Source organism: Tubulanus polymorphus, chromosome 4, assembly GCF_964204645.1.
Source record: "Tubulanus polymorphus chromosome 4, tnTubPoly1.2, whole genome shotgun sequence".
NCBI classification, from domain to species: domain Eukaryota; kingdom Metazoa; phylum Nemertea; class Palaeonemertea; order Tubulaniformes; family Tubulanidae; genus Tubulanus; species Tubulanus polymorphus.
In genome coordinates this window covers 1,277,867-1,299,318 of record NC_134028.1, presented here as the reverse complement: position 1 = coordinate 1,299,318, position 21,452 = coordinate 1,277,867, and the positions used below count along the sequence as shown (strand labels likewise).

At 38.1% G+C, this 21,452-nt stretch overlaps 1 protein-coding gene across 2 annotated transcripts; it reads left to right on the top strand.

Moving 5' to 3' along the window:
- The first annotated feature begins 277 nt into the window (after positions 1-277).
- LOC141903542 (disks large homolog 5-like) lies at positions 278-20,908 on the top strand. 2 transcript variants are annotated; one of them, XM_074791684.1, is made up of 24 exons: positions 278-403; positions 1,759-3,153; positions 4,524-4,740; positions 5,012-5,147; positions 6,503-6,633; positions 7,857-8,032; positions 8,524-8,627; positions 8,854-10,172; positions 10,866-10,914; positions 12,552-12,765; positions 13,034-13,133; positions 13,496-13,658; positions 13,773-13,875; positions 13,980-14,139; positions 14,549-14,768; positions 15,075-15,177; positions 15,259-15,478; positions 15,816-16,027; positions 16,285-16,326; positions 16,681-16,782; positions 16,880-17,010; positions 17,433-17,542; positions 17,633-17,742; positions 17,852-20,908. In XM_074791684.1, exons 2-24 carry the CDS (start codon positions 1,836-1,838, stop codon positions 17,953-17,955), a joined length of 5,544 nt encoding a protein of 1,847 aa, XP_074647785.1. In that variant the 5' UTR covers positions 278-403; positions 1,759-1,835; the 3' UTR covers positions 17,956-20,908. The 2 variants fall into 2 exon arrangements, with proteins under 2 accessions (XP_074647785.1, XP_074647784.1); XM_074791683.1 differs by having other exon boundaries at positions 10,866-11,070.
- Positions 20,909-21,452: the final 544 nt, after the last annotated feature.

Here is a 21,452-nt window from a genome sequence, read left to right as displayed (position 1 = left end):
GGTAATGAATGCCGGCCTTGAATCTAATTTATTGACAATATTTCATATCGAAAAAGATCCCTGTCATTAATCTTTGTCGCGCGTAACTAGATTTTTAGGTCCGTCGTTGTCGCGTAGGGGTTTATAGGGTTAAAATTGAAGTCAGTCGTTTTTGTTATGAAATATTAATCAATGCCAATATAATATCAGGGCACATGGTACACTATATATATATCTATATATATATGTATATATATATATATATATATATATACCTGGTTTGTATACATCACGTACACACAGAGAGACGGGTCTAGTGACAGTTTCTGCTGATGCGAAAAAAGAATCCTTCAATTTGATTGTAACTCATCGAAGGACAGTCGTTCGTTCATTATATAAACTTATGGATTATATACAAGATTTTGTAAGTAAACTCTGTTAATTATTATTCGTGTCGTTGATGGATTTCAGAATTTTCTCCCATCGAAAGACAAAAATAAGTTAATAATAAATGAAGTGATTGGAATTGTATAGGATGTCTTTGTACGGAGAAGTAGTTTCTCTCGAGTAGTTTCTAGATATCATTTATAGATATTCATCTCAGAGATTTATCGACATTTTTGCGGATGTTTACGATATATCGAGAAATTTGAATTTGGAATGATTTAGAGACAAGCAGTTCGACGGAATTTTGTGAAGGTTATTTTTGGTTCGGTTTCTGTGAAATATTATCTTCTGCTCAACTTGCGCGACGATGTTCTTTTAATCTCGGTTGCCATAGTTACCGATGCTACTTAGCGATGACTTATGCTATTGTTCTACGGGCGGTTTTTTAATTAAAAGGTTTCATCCGATCTGATTAGACACGAATCACGTGTTTAAACCTTCAAATCTTAGTTTAAATCGGAGTAATCGATATTGCTGTTATTTCATGAGCCGGATTTTCAAAAATTTGACAGTTTTCCGATATAAGCTAGCACATTATACCCCCGAGGGCTGGTTTATGTTAAGTACTTATTTATTCCCGGGGAATATGAATATATTTTCAAATTTTATATGGGTTTTTTAAGAATTTGTGCTAAAAACTGAATTTTAATACAATAATTCATCTAAAAACCAAACCCTAGCGTCTGATACGAGTCAAAATCAAGACTGGAGCAATTTCATCAAATTCAAAATTATTCCGTTTTTAAAGCATGCATTTTGACTACAGTATTGTGATCGCTCTATGCATGTTGTTTGTTCGTTACAGCGTGGACTAAAAAAATCTAAAACAACCAATTGTACATTTGAAAACTAACTCAAGTACTTTTCCAATTTGAATAATTAGTACGTCGTGAGGGTACGGACGTATTGGTTATTTACAGAATACAGTACCAGGTACAGAGATATACAACAGGTCTATCGTAGTATATTACTGATACTGATACACGTGCTACTAGAAGATATCGACTCACGAGATATGTGAAAAACACTTGTTAGCAACAATTTTCCGGTGAATTTATTTTCAGGTGGTTTTGAGATCAGTGATTTAATGAGCGTTTCACGATACACGAGTGTTTCACACACGAATCAATTAAATTGAATTTGAATTGATTTAGAGACGCGTCTTCTCACGTAAAGAGACCTCAGTCCAGTTTGAACTCTTTAATCAATTTTTGATTCCAAGTTGAATTATTCTTAGAGTGCAATTTTTACCATAAAACAGCAGTTTTGATGATGTATGTATGATCTATTTGAAGCTGAAATATATTTGTTTTTTTTCTGTTGATTTTTCAGAAGAAGGTCAGCGTAATTCACAGCGGTCGTTTACGCGTCATGTTCCAGCGCACGAGTATGACTTGTGTCAGAATAGTATGACTCTTCTACGAGCCGAGTTAAAACTAGTAACGAACGAACGAGACGCAGTTCGCGATGAACTCCATCGGACGAAGTGTCGGAGCAGCAGCATGAACGGAGAACCGGAGAAAACGGCTTCCAATCGCGATTACGATTGGTTGAAATCGCAATGCGACCGCGCCATGTCGGAGTTACAGTCTCTGAAACGACAACACGGACAAACAGTAAAGAAATGCGATCATGCCGTCAAAGACGCCGAGTTCTACAGACATAAAAACAAAGGACTCCTCGATAAGATCGATCAGTTAAACAATGAAGTTCATTCCCTCCGGGCAGAGTTTAAGGACGTCACTTCGGAGAAGTCTCGCGTCGAGCAGGAGTTATCCGACATGCAACAACTCCGAGATGAGGACCAACAAGAACTGAACGATCTACGACAGCAACATCGCGACGTAATCAATGACTCCGGTTCAAACGATATACTCAACAAAATGTACGATACGGCGCTTGATAAATACGATTCCGTTAAAAAAGACTACGACGCTTTACGCAAGAGATTCGCCGACCTCAGCGCGTCGCATAGTAAATACCTGGGCAAAGTCGAACTCGTCGAAGAAGAACAAATGATGCTGAAGAAACAATTAGACGAGGTTTGCGCGGAGAGGAACGCGCTGAAGCAACAATGTACTGCATTTATCCGTAACTGGGACAACGCGTTACGCGAACGAAATGATCTCAAAGAGACTCTGAACAAAATAACGCTTCAAAGAGACGAATATCTGAAAGAGTTGAATCAAGCGATGGCCGTTCGGGTGAAAGCTACGAAAGACTTCGGTCGTATAACCGAGGAGCGTAACGCGGCGGTTCAGGAATATTCACTGGTCATGTCGGAACGTGATAGCGTTCATAAAGAGATGGAACAATTACAGGATAAACTGTCGGAGGCGACGAGACGAGTGAACGCGTTAGAAAACGAGAACAAATCGACGAGAGAAGAATCGGAAACGCTACGTCGCGAGGTGACGACCGCGATCGCCGAACGAGACCTCGCCGTTAAATCGTGCAACGACCTACGAGAAAAATACGGCGACGTCTGCTCGGAAAAAGAGTCGGTACGGAAACGCTGCGACGAGGTGACGAAAGATTTCGAGATGTTGACGCAAGAACGAGACGTAGCGCGTAAAGAACGCCACGAGGCGTTGGAACATTGCAATCGGATTGTGAGAGAATCGTATCAGAAAAATCAGAAGGAGAAGGCAAACGAGAAAGACGCGATTACAAAGGAAGTGGAAGTGCTTCGAAAGGAAATTGAAAAACTTCAACAAGAACTCACAGGTGGGTGATTAACTGCTTCATTGACTCGAAACCAACTCGTTACTCTTTACTTACTATACAAGCATTTTCAACTCAGTCCACGAGATCAGTAAAATCTCTAACCCTCATAATGCAACAGATATGACTTCAATTTTAAGGAGCAGCAAGCTTTGCCCCTTCTATTACATTCAGTATCCATTCTATACTAGGCTTATCAGTGATATGAATAGTGTTGTTCTCAATACAGTATCTGTTATCCCTGTCTTTGGGAAAATACAAATAAGTAACCCCCAGGATCCAGTTACACGGGTGCGAGTTGAGTTAATATTAGTTCATTTTCAGGGAGTTAACTTTGAGTCAAATCTTAACCCAACTCCGGACTGTGAAACTTGTTCTAGAATCGCCCGTGTCTAGTAACACTGCTGGTATCTGCACCTTATTGAACATGTTTAGCACAGTCCTTCGTGCTACTGAGTTTTAGGTATATCCCCTTTCCCTATAACATAGATAGTTGCTTAGTTACGACCGCAACATGTGCAGTTAGTAGATTCACAGTCCGTTTAAGGACGAACAGATATATTCAATATAATCGTAGTACAATAATAGTTACTATCTCCCGCTGCTACAAAACCCACTTCAATACATTTCACACAAAAAATTGCCCTTTCCAGTTCAATAGTGGAACGAATGAACTTCATAACTATAAGTGAAAGCTGTCTAGACTCGCGTGTGGCATAAATGTGTCGTTATATTCAACTCCCGTCTAGCCATAAACGTTATGGCAAAGGTTAATTAAGTGCATTAGATTATATCAGATTTGTCAATTAGAGCGCTATTATAAAAGTATCGATTCATTTCTGATTTCAATGGTTGATATTTGCTTTTAACCGAAAGGTTTTTGACTCGATGATTGGTAAATTAGAAGAGTCATAGAGCTGTATATGTCAACTACTGGTGCTCGATACTTAACAGTTAGAAACAAATATCTTATTAGTTTCACATCTATTTTGAGTAGTGAAAGATTAGACGAGCCGATATCTGATAAGACATTGATAGTAGTATAACAATGTTTGCTTCACCAGAATAAAAATCCTACGATTGATAGAAATATATTAAGTTGGCCATTTGCTCAAAGGTTAGTTAGATCATCGACTCTCGTTTTGGAGTCCATGGTTTTTAGAGTTAATCTGTGGAGGTATCCATGTTAACGATGAAGTTGCCTCTATGTCAACTATGCACTGGTAAACCGTAAGCAACTTTTAAACAACTGTCCCCTTGATAATTTTCTTACATTCCTCACTGTGATGATGGGAGGTTAAGTCCTGAAAATGTTTGAAATAATCGATCATTAATTTTAAGATTTTAATTTTGTCTTCATTGTTTGTGTATAGATGTGATTGAAGAGGTTGAGGTTGCTAAACGACAGAGAGACTGGGCGTTTAACGAACGTGATAAGATCGTCCTGGAACGCGAGAGTATCCGTACGCTATGCGATAAACTCCGCCGTGAACGAGACCGAGCTATCACCGACCTCGCTGAGGCCTTGCGGGACTCGGACGAGTTGAAAAAACAGAAAAATGAAACGTCGAAAGAATTGAAAGATTTGAAGTAAGTTTCGGTCGGTCGTGGATTAAATAGATTCAGTTTCAGGTTTTACTCTCCAATGGATTTCCTTTCTTCATTAATTCTATTTATCTTAAATCGATTTTGAAGTAAATCCTTTTTGTAAACCAGACCCTGGGTTCAGTTTCACAGTTCTAACATTTGACTTCAAAACATTCAAAATAACTAATTTTGACTTAAGATTCAGGTAACTGACTACAGTGGAACTGCGTCTTTGAAGATACCCGAAAACTCTTACATGATTTTATTTTTATAGGGAAAAATATGATGGTTTATTGGAGAAAGATTCACGTAAAAGTCAATTAACACCGGTCAGTCATAACCATAGCAGAGACTCGGCCATAGACACTGATATGCAACAGTGGGAAACAGAGACGTTAGAATTCGATGTGGTAAGTGTCGCCCTCTATTGATGGAATCGCATATAGGATTATTTTCGGCTATGATTAGTTTGCTTTGCCTTTCATCTCCATTTCTTTAACAAACCTTGAAAATTGTCATCGACAAAGAATGTGTCATGTTTCACTTCGAGTCTCCAGGGATTGGGGATTGTAGGAACATTATACCCATCCACCTCCACCCAGGGGGAAGGAGGATGATAGGAACGGTATACCCGTCCCCCAGGGGAAGGCCAATGATACGAACACGATGAAGTGTGATTTAAACAGTCTCTGATCAATGATATCGCGACAACTAAAAATGATGTAGTTTTAAATTGAATTTTCCACCTGATGCCCGATAGCGCCATCATGTGACAATATTCACCATGTGATCATTATTAACGCTGTGTTGTTCCAGCTCTAGGGTGATTTCTATCAGAAACTTCAACTGATCAGATTTACCTTCTAGGACACTAGTAGCTCAGCACCTAATAATCATCCATCCAGTCAGTGTTATACATACCACCAACCAATTGTCCAAATTCCACCTTCATGTACTCCTGTACCCACATTCATAGTCGTATGGTCTAGGCTTTAGTTTTAAGTTAAAAGTTTTACTTGAAGTGGGGAATGATTGTATCTCAGTTTGTTTTGTGCAACTAAAGTTAAGGTTTGGACTCAGATGACTGAATAAATGATGAATCTATTGAATATTCGTTCGTCGCTTCTTATTCAAGAAGAACTTCTCAAATAAACATCTACACTCAACATTTATCTAACATGCATAATTAATCCATTCAGTATTTTATCTTTTCTCTCAACTGATAGCTGTAGGGTACAGGGGAGTGAGGGGAGTGAAGATCTGTAGAGATTTCAGTTGTTTATTGATTTATACATAGTTATTGGAGTTGAATTCAGTCGAATATGAATTTCAATAATTTTCTCGATATTGCCACGAGATTCCTCCCTCTCTCTCCCAGCGTGAAGGCCTAGTTTCATCCCTCTCTCTCTCTCTCTTCCTCTCACTCCATCCATCTCTCTCCTCTTTCTGTCCCGCGTGTGAAGGCCCGGTTTCATCTGGCACAAATAGCGTCATCAATCATCGTAGACATTTTTACGACTAACAGATCGTCCGACATCAATCATATTTCTGTCATTGTTGTTGTTATTTTGTCAGGAGTTGTTTTATGGATTATTATTCGTAGAAGGCTCGAGATCAGATATAGAATTTTGATATTTTCATTTATGATAGCAAAAATGTAAAGCCCAATTCAGACTCATATAGGTGTACTAGCATTCCCTTCCCAATGAGTGGTCATCTTCAGTTACATATTGAACCATTGTTTATGTTTATCTGTTTTCTACAGGGAGGTGACACTTCTGATGGAGACTTTGGTTTTGATCTCGTAGGTGGTAAAGACGACCCCAAATCTCCAAAAGATTATTCCATATTTGTCAGTAATGTACGGAAAGGCAGTACAGCTGATGGCAAACTGAAGTGAGTATTTTCTGATATTCTCTCCGGATCTATCTCTTAATGTAGTTCAATAAAAACAGCTGTAACGTTTTAACCAAGTTGTGTAGAGAATTCAAACTGTTTTATTAATGTGAATGTGTTTTATGTAAGGTTCACGTGTAGTTCATGGCTGTAGACTCTGTAATCAAGTTATAAAAACTATAGACGCAATATCGAAAAAATTACTATTTTTATTATCGATATAAGAATCTGAGAATTCTTAGGATCCTCTAAATTTGCTTGAGAACCCTTCAGTTTGTTTGAATATCGAGTTTTGTGCGACTTAGTTCTTTTTTCGATTATGAAGTCAATAAAAAAAAAAGAGATATGAAGCCTCCTCGTAGAGTCTGGAGTCAGTTAGATATCATGTCATTTCTGATTAGAATTTCAATTGATTTTATATCTCGCTGTAACATTAGAAATCGGACAGTTACAAAACGAAAATGACAGGATTACACGGAAACCCCATAATAAACTTAATGTATCGCGATTTTGAAATATCTTTCAGCGAGCGCGACTCATTGTAAAATCCATCACAGTAGATATTACTCTCGAAGGGCTACACGAAGCTTAAATTGATGAAGATTAGAATGAAAAGTCAATACCGCGGCATCCGTGACAAATTCCCTCACGCATTTTACTTGTTTTATCAGTTTAGCGATAGAAAGTTTATTGTTTAAGATTTACCCTCGTGAGAAGATTGAATTTTAATGAGCGCGACAGTAATAGCGGCTTCATTCACAATCAATCGACCCTGACATTCTCCGGGAACCAACGCTCTATCTTCGCATGCTCACAAGAGAACAATTGATTTATGAAATGCAGTTTGTCTCACTCATTGTATTTCGATACTTGTCGGTGTATTCATCTCTTGTTTCATCAAATCTACCTTCAAACGGACTGTGCGATGTTTGATGGTATTTTCTATTGTTTGAACTGATAGAAGCGATCTATAGTTACCCTCGTAGATACAACCAGTAATTCATTCCCGCGTAGCGCTTTGATGTGTCAGATAAAAGAGTCTCTTGTATGTGTTTTGTTTTTCCTGTCATCAATAGGAAACTTTATAATCCAAAAAGTATCGGGAAGTTGCTTTTTCTTGTCCGTTTAAACCGTCAGTTCAGACGGACTTTTTTCTGATAGACTTTAAAGTCTGTTCTAAGTAAATGCACCTCTGAATTTTGTTTATGTTTTTTCTCATACAGAGTCAATGATCTCGTGTTAAAAGTCAACAATGTGGATTTGACGAACGTGGACCGTAAAATAGCGTTAGAAGCCGTAAAAACTGGCGGTGGACTGATTAATATGGTGATTAGACGAAAACGTTCCATGCCAACTAAAGCATGGCAAACAGTACAACTCAATCTTATCACTGGTAAAGGTAAACATTAACTGCTTATCCACTAATGTTTATATAAATGGATGACTGCGTTATTATTCGGGGGGGGGGGATGAAGTATGTACTTGTTTAACTCTAATGTGGGACTGTTGTGGACTTTGGGCCCGGGCTGTGCACCCCAATCTTACAACTTATATAACAGGGTCTAGTTCCACAGTTCTGAGTTAGATTTGACTCAGAGTTAACTAACTCATAGATGTGAAACTGGACCCAGAGTCTAACCTTAAGGGTCCAGTTCCACAATTCTGAGTTAAGATTTGACTCAGAGTTAACTCATCGAGAATGAACTAACTTTTACTCAGAGCTAACTGTAACTCACAACTGTGGAACTGGGTCAAGATGATCAAATTTGAATAAAATGAAGTTATGTTATAGGAAACAAAACAAATTCATTGAGCCAACTTTTTGGTAAAACGGGTTGTGGATATGAAATATTATGATTAATGTCTCTCTCTCTCATCTCATTGTTATAGAGCATGGATTGGCGTTTGAGAGAGGTTGGTATATTAGTCGTATTTTACCGGGTTCAGCCGCTGCTCAAGAAGGAACTATTGCTTGTGGTGATCGTGTCCTCAATGTAAGTCAGTTTTGCTAGTTAACCGCACCATTATCTATTGAAAGATGGCATCACCTGTCAAATATAGTGAAATATTAGTAACTAACGACACGCCGCGTCGCGGTGTCGATGCACAAGTGCTCTACCCGTTTTCAAATCAACTCTAGCACTTTTGGGTATTAATTAGTCAGCACTGAACGGGATAATTGTCATAGCGCTTTAAAACGCTGTATAATGATAATTTCAGATTAATGGACGTTGTGTCGAGAAGAAATCGTTACAAGATCTATACAAACTATTAGACGAATGCGGTGATACAATCGTCCTCAATTTACAGAAATTCTTACCCAATCCAGTCGTCAGTCCGGATAGTCCGGTTATGTCATCCGGCAGTAATTATTCATCTCCTACTAAACTCTGGCCGACAACCGAGCCACTGATCGTTAAAACGGTGAAATCTAGCCAATCGCAGACGGACAATTTACACCGTACTCCGACGAGTCCGAAAATGAAAAAAGCGAAAAGTCACGATCGGCCTCATTCTCATCACGAAACCCTACTGGACCGAGCGTACGAAAAACTGCTCGGTCGTCCGCGAAACAAAAACAGAGAGGCAGCGAAAACCGATCGAGGGTCACCGGCCCCGGAGAGAGAGGAACTAACGACCCCGGAACAGATCGTTTTAACGGAACTAGATACGATCTTACAGGCGCATAGCAACGCGAAAACATCATCAACAGAAAACAAGCAGCAACGATTCGTAAAGAATCCCGGTAACGGTGGAACGTGGCCGAAATCATACGGTTTACGATTCAACTATAGCAACCAGCAGCAGCAGGGTACGATATCACAGTTCAATCATCACCCAAAACAACGGCCGGCCATTCCATTTCAAATGATAGCGACCAATAATAGCGAACACGCTCCTCGTCCTCAGGAATGTTTACCTCCGAATCCACCTCAGCGAGGAGATTCCTCGTATGAGGCTACATTCCGTCATAGTCCGCAGAACTCGGTCAAATATACCAACATATCGACCCAACAACCGAAACCGAGTAAATCCAGTCCTTATTTATCTAGTCAACCGTTAATACGAGATGAGTCATCACCTAGCAACAACAACAATAATAACATCGTCATCGACGACGGCGGCGGTACGGAACAGACGGAGAATGACGCGAGTAGTTTCTCACGAGACAGCACGCCGAATTCATCGATAGATTATACCAGTATCCTAGCAACCGCCCTACCGAATCATCGCAACAATAACGATATAATAAAGCAGTGTCGCTATCGGCGACCGATCTCGGCACCGGCGCATCGTCGAGATCATCGGCCGATACCGGACTTCCCTCGGCCTCCCGCGCAGCATCCTACTTCATTAGACGTTAACCCGATGTATTCACCTCGACCACTGCCTCAAACCGGAAACAGAATGATCTCACCGTCGTCCGAAATGAGTCGACGACTCATACGTGGTCCTGAACGCGGTCCGGAACGCGGCATCGTCGGACAAAATAGGAACCAGACTAATTATTCACCAGTTCCTATGTCATCAGTTCCCAGGTAAACACACACATGTTATTACGTAGTACTATTTCCGCAGTTAAATCTCAAAGTCGAGGTTGAGAATTTACCCCTAGAGGTAGATTTGATACCTAATGTCTATTTATTAATTGATGAGACCTGTTTTTCTTGGATATTTTGCTTACTTTTTGGGGTACATACCTCATTTATGTCTTAACAGAATGCCAAAAATCGCGGACAACAACCGAATATCCGATATATTTCCAGTTCTATACCAATTAGATGGATTGGCAAAAAGACTCCTTAAGTCCAGTTGAATGAGAGAGAAAATCCTCCATTTTGTGAAATTTCTTGAATTTTTACATTGTCACCATGCCTACGAAATGAAGTTATTTTTCTTGTGGGGTCTCAACAACTAAATCAGGGTGGCGTAGGCATGGTAACAATGTTCAAATCCAAGAAATTTGACAAAATGGAGGATTTTCTCTCTCATTCAACTGGACTTAAGGAGTCTTTTTGCCAATCCATCTAATTGGTACAGAACTGGAAATATATCGGATATTCAGTTGTTGTCCGCGATTTTTGGCATTCTGTTAAGACATAAATTAGGTATGTACCCCAAAAAGTAAGCAAAATATCCCAGAAAAACAGGTCTCATCAATTAATAAATAGACATTAGTCTTTAAAACTGACTCCATCATCAGTGAAGTGATATTGTTTTTTCATTTTCAGCGCTCACGCTGAGTTACGATCGACCAATAATTGCGTTCCCGTTTACACCGTAAGCAGTCAACGAGTATCAACATCTCCTTCACAATGTCCACAATTTCCATTCCCTCCTCCCCCCTCCTATAGCTCTCCACCTGCCTATCGTCCTCCGCAGACTGATACAGAACACTCTCATTATTACAATGCATCTCCAGTGTCTTCTGTGCATGTAAGTTTAATTTTATGTTTGATTCTAATGGTTGTGAACACCTTCAGCGCCATACAGCAGCACGTTTTAGTCTAGTACCTCATCCTGAGCCTGGTTCCATAGTACTGAGTTCAGATTTGACTCTGAGCTAACTAAAATGAACTAATTTAACTCAAGAGTTAACTAAAACTCACAACTGGGTCCTGGGCGCGGTTCCATAGTCGTGAGTTAACTCAGAACTACGTAACTGGATCCAGTAGCTTGTGTTTGGTGCTGAAGGTGTTCAGCCACATTGATTTAAGCTAATTAATACCAATAGCTCAGCCATAAGTTGCTCAATGAATGATTAAATGTTAAGCCTTAGATGAATGTTCTGGCTTCGCAACTTGATTCAGGTTCATGAATGTGTTATTTTTTATATAATTGCCGTGTATTTAGTTTCTTATTCTTAACTAAAAATTGACAATGATAGAAATATCTACTTGCTAATAATCTTCTAATGTTAGTATAGAAAGTTTTTTGCATTTGAACATGCGATTTTATTCAACGGCCTGAACTAAAACGGATGATGCGTTGATGATCACAATTTCTTGGCATGAAATGTTGGATTCATGTTTTTTTTATGCTTGATAACAAACGATGAAACTTATAGATTCATTTTCTATTCTGGATGTTTGCAATGTGTAAACCATCGGGTCAGAAATAACCGTAACTGCGGATGTAAACTTTCCAGTAAATGTTCCTACATGATTTTGCGCATGATTTGATATTGAATGTTTTAATGAGAGTGATATTTAGCGTCTCTGCGAGTAGTAAAGACAGTTTATCTACAGCTGTCATATACAGTGAAACAACACGATTGATTTTAATAATTTCATCAGCTGGTTGTCTGTAATCAGATACAGCTCGGTTTATCTTCAATTTCATGGCAAATAAAAACATCAATAATTCATACTGTATGCGGCAGATTATCAAAATCCAGTTCCTCGTGACTTCACAGAATATTACAAATCAATTAATTAGCCCGGTCAAAATGAACTGAAAAGTCACTTTTCGCAAGTGATATTGAAATTGTGAGGGTTCTAGACGTTTTGGGACTTAATTCATAAATTTTGGACTTAATCTTCTTGTGGTTTATCACTAGTCTCTTGTGCAGGATATATGAGTAACTAATCTCTATTTCAACTTGTTTAAATAATATCGGATGCCAAAACTGAGTCAATGTTGGCAGTACATACCTGATAGAGGTGTTACAATAACCAGCACAAATGGAGCGCTGAACTAAAACATCAATTTTTAATCCATTCTGTGCAATTTAAAATGGATAATAAACTAAATGTTTTAGTTCAGCTGCCCATTTGTGCTGACCATCTAAAGATGTATGTTTTACTACTACACAGATTGACTGGGTAATGGCACCCGATGTCCATTCCAAGTTGAAATAGACAGATGTGTTTATTTGAGAAGAATTGTAACTGATTGATTGTATGTGTCTATTACAGAGTGCTGATTGTTCGGCATCTTCAACTCCTGACGATGATTTTCCATATCACGTGATACAACAACGCCCGATGTACGGTCGCCACGCCGACCTCGAGATGAATGGAAACTCTACATTCCCGAAACGACAGAGCGATCGAATACGTATCCCGTCAAATCAAAGTGTAGCTTCAAGGTCGTCTGTGGGTCGCATTTCAACCAGTTCAATTGACAGAAGTAAGTCTGATATATCTATAATGAGACAGCGGCACTGCTACTGTGACAAGCGAGGATTCATTCAACAAGGATGACTTGTTTGGTGTTTAGATCTAAAAGCCTCAAAATCCAGTATAAATTTCATAGAAAATGTAGTAATATTCACTAGGAATAATGCAGTGTATTGTTGCTCCATTAGCGATACTCCATTTAAAATATGACCTATCGTATTCAGAAAATTATTTGACTAGTTCATACTCATGGTTGTATCATGCTAATTATTTTTCAGTGTCACATTGTAGCAGTCCTTTCGTTCCAATAGATCTACATAGCCCTGGATCAGTCTCATCGTTAGGCTCAACACCGATTGAAGCACAGCAGCTCAGAAAGTAAGTTTCATTTGAAATACAGGTGTTGCTTGTCCGTCGGTGCTGGAGACTTACCGCGCATAACTACTAAACATAATGAGGGGATTTATAAACTAGTCTGTAAATCACTTATTGTCTGTGACTATGTATACTGGTGGCATTACAAGTGAGGTCATGGTTTGTTTGCCAATCGCTTGAGACTTGCCTTAAATACAAAACAACAAGAGATAATCAGGGGATTCACAAACTTGGGTTTGGGTTTATTAGGTACTTATTGTGTTTGCCAACTGATATAATGTGAAAGAGAGCGCACCTGAGACTACACAGTAGCCGACAGATGGGAAAAGGTTAACAATTAACTGAAACGTAACATTTTTTTGTAGACCGCATAAAGGTGAAATTCGTAGTATAACGATTGAGAAAACTTCTGTTCCGCTCGGGATTCAAATCCAACCCGGATTGAAAGGTGGAATATTTGTATCGTCGGTCGCTGAGGGAAGTTTGGCAGCTCAAGCGGGACTCGTTATCGGACATCAACTACTCGAGGTATCACAACTCAAAATACAATTTTCATCCAATCTGGTATTGCATTGCTGTAACTTTGGGAACCATGATGCTGATGAAACGCAATAAATGCTGATATTTTGTATTTTTCTTTAGGTTTGTGGTATAAACATGCGTAACGCCACCTATCAACAAGGAGCTAATGTTCTGCGTCAATTAGGAGATAGTATCACTATACTGGTTCAATACAATCCAAGGAGTAAGTGCACAATTCCCATGGGCTTTAAACCTGATTGGAACTGAATGAAACTCTTATCTATCACTTGTGGGTTTATTTTGATTTTAATTATGGTTTTCTTACAGAATTCCGAGATTCATATGACTCGGACGGTTCGAGTTCAACTCCTCAGAGTTCTAATCCTAGTTCACCGGTTCCTAGTCGACAAGAACCTCATCGTGGCTCCTCTGAAACGTTGACTTCGACGCCGACAAACTCGCCGAAATCTAAACTGAAATTTAGACGGTACGTTTTAGAAAATGTGTGAACTTAATTCTAATCAATCAGAATCCAGTTACCGTACATGGTTCATCGTTAAATTCAAACTTAATTGACAACTGTGGTACTGTACCCAGATGTTACTTAGAGTCTCTAACTGCTTATTGCTCAAACTGCGTTTAAATCTTGTCGTATTAATCTCGATATTATAACATCTTCATTTTCTCATTGTTGATATCATCATCACTGACATCAAATGAACATAATCCATTTGTTTTTGGGGTACTCCGCTCCACTCCATCCTCAGGGCTTATCCATTGTCCTTTCCCCCTCATACATGTACATTTCCACTTCTGCACTATGATATGTATTTATCAGAAAATATTTGTTAGGAAGGGAATTAAGATTAATTGAATGATTTATATATTTTGTGTAGTGATATCAGCGCTAACGCTAGTCTACGCAGTACAACGATAGCTGAAGAATCAGCACCAGCTCCGTGTGAACCGAGATTCGTCTTCTTAAAGAAAACATCGTCCGATATCGGAATCAGTCTGATAGGTGGAAACGCTACCGGTATATTTATCAGAGATATCGCTCCAGATAGTCCGGCTGCTAGTATCAACGGTTTACAGAGAGGTGATCAAATATTAGAGGTTAGTACTGCCAAAAAACGTACTGAGAAATACTGATTTGATTTGTATTGATGCATACAAAATTATTGAAGATGTAACTGAGGGTTTTACTATTGATTATTGGTTAATTTGAACATTTTCTATCATATTTCAATGAAATTTTACTGAAAAAATTCAATTAGTCACTGATAGCACTCTAGAGGTTGACAGCCCTATTTTCTACTTATATCGAGCTAAGACTAAGTTGTCACTCAGTAGAATATAAGTATAAGTTATAGTTGTTTGAAGCCTGCTGTTTGTTAAGTAACTCTTTCTATATATTTACAGTTTAATGGTGTTGATTTACGAGGTGCTACGGCTGAGAAGGCTCTATATGAAGTGTCACGACCGGCTGAAACTGTTACTATTCTCGCTCAGTACAACAGCACCAGTACGTTCTACCAGCATTCTCTGAACAGCTTTTCAGCAATATTTTACTGGAAAATTAATCATTTTAATCGATGTTTTGTAGAATACAACAAAATCAGTCAGGACACGTCTGGAGATGCATTTTACGTACGCGTGCAATTCGATAAGAAAGCTGAAACTGACAGTGAACTGACTTTTCAAAAAGATGACGTTCTCTACGTATCGAATACTGTTTATAACGGTGTGATCGGATTGTGGAAAGCGTGGTTAGTGGATAACAGTGGAAACCGGTTACAGGTCGGCACGGTACCTAGTAAATCGAGGTAAGCAGTTACAATTTCTCGACAACGAATTAAAGTATGCCTTGCTTATCTTGTAATGCACCAGTTTCTATGAAACGCTTTACCTTAAATCATCAAAGTTACAAAACAAATCTTTAGATGAACTTATAGAAATATAATATATTTTAATTTATCAGTTTTGTAACTTGCAACATAATTTTGAGTTCAATTGATAAACCACTTTAGAGCCATTTTGGATTAAGCCACTCTATAAATTCTTAAACATGAATAATAATCCTCATTTCAAGTTGAGATCGACCTATTTGAACCTGAACTCATATGGATTGTGTTATATATATATATATATATATATATATAGATTAGAAGATGAGTTCACTCTAAGACGAAGCGCCTCAGAAGTAGCGATGGAAGACGGTGGTGAATTCAATAAATCACGTCGTGGTTCGGGTTCGACTCGTCGCAGTTTCTTCCGTCGTAAACGACATCAACGAAATAATTCTAAAGACAGTCGTGAATTGACGTCATTTTCTGATGTCTCGATGTCCGCTGATATTTGGCCCATCTCAGACGGTGAGTTCAATCGAGAGTACATACAACCTTGTCACTCTCATGGAGTTTCATTGGCTTTCAGCTAGCTTTTGCATTCACCGTAAATGTTCGAAACGTTTCCTTGAGCTAATAATTTTTTTAAAAAATTTCCGCTATTTCCTAATAGTCACGTTATTAGGATATATGAAACATCTAGGATATAAGAAACAAAGAAAGATTTTCAGACTTATGAAATTCAGCGACCGATTTAAACATATTTCGAATGCGTTTATTTGCAGATGGTACGATGTTGACCTATCAAAAAGTTACAAGACTCGATCGTAAGTTTATCTAGTCTTGGCGAGATTCGATAGAGATCTTAATCTAAGACATCTTTGCTTGCCAGGGTTTGATTGCCTCCCGCTGAAGCTCACACCAACACAAACCCTGGCCGCAGACCCTTCATATATATTAGACCAATCAGCTGGTTTGTTTTTTACCAGCAGATTTGTCTCTATTATATAACACATCTAATTGGCCTCTGAGCGGTATCCTGTCCGCCCAAAAGGGTAAAGGATCCAATGATGGGTCTGCGGCCAGGGTTTGTGTTGCTTCGGGAGGAAGCAATCAAACCTTGACAAGTGAGGTTGAATCTAAGAACGTTACTATAATGCGTTTATATTTTGTTATTTAAGATGTAATGTGTCGTCCTGTATTGATTTTGGGTCCATTAGCCGAACCGATAGTTAGTTATTTAACGTCTGAGGCACCGGATCGTTTCACTCGTTGTGAACCCGGTACGTAGCATACGTAATATATTGTCGTTCATTGATTTCTATGAATTTCTGAAAGGAAATTATAAATTTTATGTTATGATTTTTTTGCCACCGTCAGAAATTATCAAAGCTTCTCCTGCGATGATGGAAAAAGGACAGATGGACGGATTATTCGTGAATTATCACAAAAAAGGAGAAGATTGTTTCGAAGTCATCACAATAGACGGAATTAAAGGCATTTCAGAAAAAGTGATTATCAATTAAACTCTTTTCATAGTCGTGATAACACACACCCCCCCGTAAAACAGCCCCCGGGCTTTTAGCCCATCTGGGCGAGGTCGAGTCACATGGACATAAAACATAAATTTCATATACATGTAATCCATATATATGTGGATTATACTGTTGGTACACATGGATATAATCACAAGACGCAGAATGTCAGAAGTTCAGCTCTAATCTTGTTTAAGAAATCTCTATAGCGTCAGGGCTCTTTGAACTAAATCATGAAAACTATGAAAAACATGAAGTCTGTAAATGAATGAAATCGGTAGCCTATTTTGAATCTGGTTTCTGATTCTCTAATTGTGAATTTTGTATATTTGAACCCAATAGGCGATGATGTTATTCGGTATCGTGGATATTTCATTTTGAGTTAATGAATATTTCAGAATCGTCATTGTATGTTAAATGTCGGTGCGTGCGGTATTGAAATCCTACATAGATGTCACATCTATCCGATAGTCTTATTTACTAAACACAAGAACGTCAAACAAATACGGTACAAAATTCCGCATCATCATCATCATCTCTCTTACCATTTTTCATCAACGATAATCTATGATATTCTTTTGATTTTGTGCATTTTTAGTGAAGTCAAAGATACTCGGTTTTTGCCAGAAAAACTGAGCAACAAAGCTGCCAAGGAACTTTTTGAACATTTCCAAGAAATTGAACAAGATTACAAGCATTTGTTTTCAGGTAAGAAGCATCGTTTGAGTATATAAAAGGATAAAGTTGGAATAGATATTGTTTTATCGATCAATAATGATTGATTGAATCTGAATATTTTGTATGCGTATAATTTCAGCTGTGATTATGGGTGGAAATCTAGCGTTTATGTGCACCCAGATCAAAGCGACAATCGAATCTGAACAGAAGAAAACCATCTGGGTTCCGTCGGGGACACTTTAACTCCTCAACTGAGAGAGAAACTCATTATAATCACCGATTGAATTCAAGGATTATACGAAAACTGTGAATGAGGATTAAATCAATTCAATGTGCTTAAAACTGTGAACTTGAGCTTCAAATGTATGACGCCGATCTACTCTGAGGTACCGGTAGTTCCTTCTATAATGATGTGTTTGGATAGAAATGGCTTGGAATATGTTTTTCAACATGTTTATCTCACGCGTGTTAGGGTCAGTCGCCGCCATTTGAATACTATTATAACAATACAGTTTTAATTGTCACTATGTCAGTTATCGAGCAACTGATCCTTAAACTTAATCAATGAAGCCATTTTATGTACCGGTACATGTATATATGAACCCAGTTGTAATCAGAGGTAACTTGAATTACCTTGATGACTTATTTAGTTGAATCCTTCGTGTAACTTTTCACGAGCATTTTTTATTAGATATGTGTATAACTAGTCAATAAATACCAGCACCCGGTTCCACAGTTGTTCTGGACCCAGTTCCATAGTTCAGGACCCAGTTCTGGATCCGGTTCCACAGTTCTACACCCAGTTTCACAGTTGTTCTGGACCCAGTTCCATAGTTCAGGACCCGGTTCCACAGATCTGGACCCAGTTCCATAGTTCTGCACCCAGTTCCATAGTTATGGACCCAGTTCCACTGTTGGTGGGTAGAATTTTACACTAGGATTCTAATATGGAAAATGAATGAACTGTAACTCGATAGAGTCAAGTGAGAATTGAATTCTACAGAACTATAGAATTCTAATTATTGTAATGACTGCGAAATGAAAATCGCATTGGCGCAATTAGTTAAAAAAAATGTTTCGTCTTGAAATAAATTTGACCCTTGCATGAGTAACGCTTCTTGACCGAGTTGTAACTTGAGCCAAATTGCTAATTGGGCATAACTTAATATAAGATAGAATTGCTAAAAATCTCTTAATTGGTACCTAATGATTTAGCCTTAGTTTGACTAGAAACACAAATATCAGCCTTTGAAAGTGACATGAATCATTTTACTCGCAATGTTAGTGGTAATGTATTTTTGTTATGTATGTCAATGGATATTTGCCTCATGAAAGATTGTGGTATCACTGCTCAGGGCCTGCACTGTGTATTGAAGTGGACCAGGATGCCTAATGAACTAGGCCCCATTGCTGGACAGCGAATTCGCAATAAAAGTGGTGTTCATTTTATCAAACAGAATTCCATTTTGTGTTATTCGTTGATTCAAGCAAATTGAGAGCCTCAAAGATGTAAAACATTTATTTATTTCTAAATGTTCGTGTATGAATTAATATGGACCATGATTTTTAATGTGTTTTATTTTGATATTTTCCATGTATCGAGTGTAGGAAAAAAACAATCTTTACAGGGACAGTTTTACAGCTCAGGAGTCAGTTGCACAGTTCTAGACTCAAGTTGAACCGAGAACTATGCAACTGGAGTCCTGAGAGTCGTCAATTTCAACTTAGATTACTAATATAGTAGCTAATATAACAACAACAATTTGGAAATAAGAAAAAAACTGGATCTTCTGTTGATCGATTTATTAATTAAACTGACCCTTGTATTTGTTTTCACATGAGTTTCCGGCCTGTATCAACCAATCTTAAATTGACTATTTTAAGATCTGTGCACTAACTGGTACATTTTGATATAAAGGCGATACATATAATTTGAGTGAATTGTTTGTAGTGAACTGCTGAGGTGCTTGAAGAGTCAAGAGTAAATGACGTACGACGCTTGTTGTTATTTTGTTAGTAAAAAGTAATGGTGTAAATTTTCTTGCATTTTATAAAACTATTAAGAATCTTTATTTGAAAATGATGACGATAAGATGATAGAAAAAAGTCAACTACCAATGTGAATATATCTTGGGTGTGTTGGGTTCATTAAGGATCCATATTATATTTTCGCGTCCTTCCATTTTTGCAACAAAAAAGTCGATATATTTTTGATTTTGTACAATAATTGTATAAAACTTTAATGTTCGGTGTTTTTTCATACTTTAGAGTAATGATTTCTAGGGAAAGTGTTGTAACTTTATCATAAAGATAATTTTTATATTTGCATTACTCTGTAGTGATATTTTCGATAAAGCTACATTTAAACCATTGCTGTACTATATAAACATCACCGCCAACCAATTCATAATCAGAGACAGATTTAGGAGTTGGTTTCGGGGTCTGGACCCCTGCCTTTCACTTGAGGTTGCCCTTTTCGTCAAGACAGAGGTAGTTATAACCTGCAAATTTCATTCTCATCCTCTCAGTATTTGCATCTTTTTGGACATATTTCTTCAATAATATCTTAAACTGGGGGTTGGACCCCATTAATAGCTAGATGTCCTGCTTTATCTGAAAAATTAGTTATTTCCTCTGGACACCTGGCTTCCAATGTTCCTAGATCTGCCCCTGAATGATGCATTGGTTTTGAATTTGTACTTGGCTTTGATTTATTTGTGCAAACGGTTTCTGCAACGATCGTAGGAAGGATGAAATATGGAGGGGTTTAGAGGAAGCCATTTTTGTGATCTGTTCATGTTGTTCGCTTACTGCAAAGATTTTATTGAAATGAGCGTAGAAATGTATTATGCTCCTCCAGTCCAGTGTCTATGTGTGTGTTTGACATGGCCACCTCTTTCTTAATACATTTTTCGTGAATAATTCTCTATGTTCTATCTATTGAGTGGTAGACACCTGCCCTGAATAAGCAAATAGAACTCTTGATTTGTTGCTACTTTGTTTAAGTATAATAGGGAAAAACTTATTTAGTTACACCAGTTTAAAGTGTAATAAACGTATATACATGTATATCAACCGATAAATGAAAGGGATGTGTATTGATGCTTATTTATGTAGAGTTGACTCGTATGAGAGATGATCACTGTCAGGCTGTGTAATATTATATTGTTCTAATGTCATTTCAATGACGAAAGAAAGTGTAAAATGCTTAATAGAAAAATATCTAGTAGTTTTTGAGTTGATTTTGACTACTGCACCAGACTATCTTTAGCTGACTGTCGAGATCCGACTAAAACGTTTGATTTCATTGAACCACATGAGTTCCTCACGGATGATAATGTCTTTTTGCATAAGGAAAATTCATAGACTGTGACAAGTCAGTTCACTCTTAGGGAGAAGGGTTACCATACCAGTCAAAATAAACAATAACTAGTTTCAAGGTCTTTCGAGAGTGAAAAGACTTGTTCGTCCCTGTTGTGATGACATTAAAAGTACTCAATACTGATTCAGAGCGGTCCTGATGCTGAATAGAGGATGTAGAGGGTTTTCCCGGGTTCGAACCTAGTAATTACTGATAATGATTCAGAGTGGTCCTGATGCTGAATAAAGGATGTACAGGGATGTCGCGGGTTCGAACCCAGTAATTACTGATACTGATTCAGAGTGGTTCTGATGCTGAATCGAGGATGTACAGGGGTGTCCCGGGTTCGAACCCAGTAATTACTGATACTGATTCAGAG

What these genes read in the sequence shown, in the direction of transcription:
- LOC141903542 (XM_074791683.1), top strand. Translation starts at nt 1,836, where the DNA reads ATGACTCTTCTACGAGCCGAGTTAAAACTAGTAACGAACGAACGAGAC. An exon ending in TCGGACATCAACTACTCGAG is followed by an intron (nt 13,659 to 13,772) that starts GTATCACAACTC and finishes ATTTTTCTTTAG; the next exon opens with GTTTGTGGTATAAACATGCG. An exon ending in CGCTCAGTACAACAGCACCA is followed by an intron (nt 15,178 to 15,258) that starts GTACGTTCTACC and finishes GATGTTTTGTAG; the next exon opens with AATACAACAAAATCAGTCAG.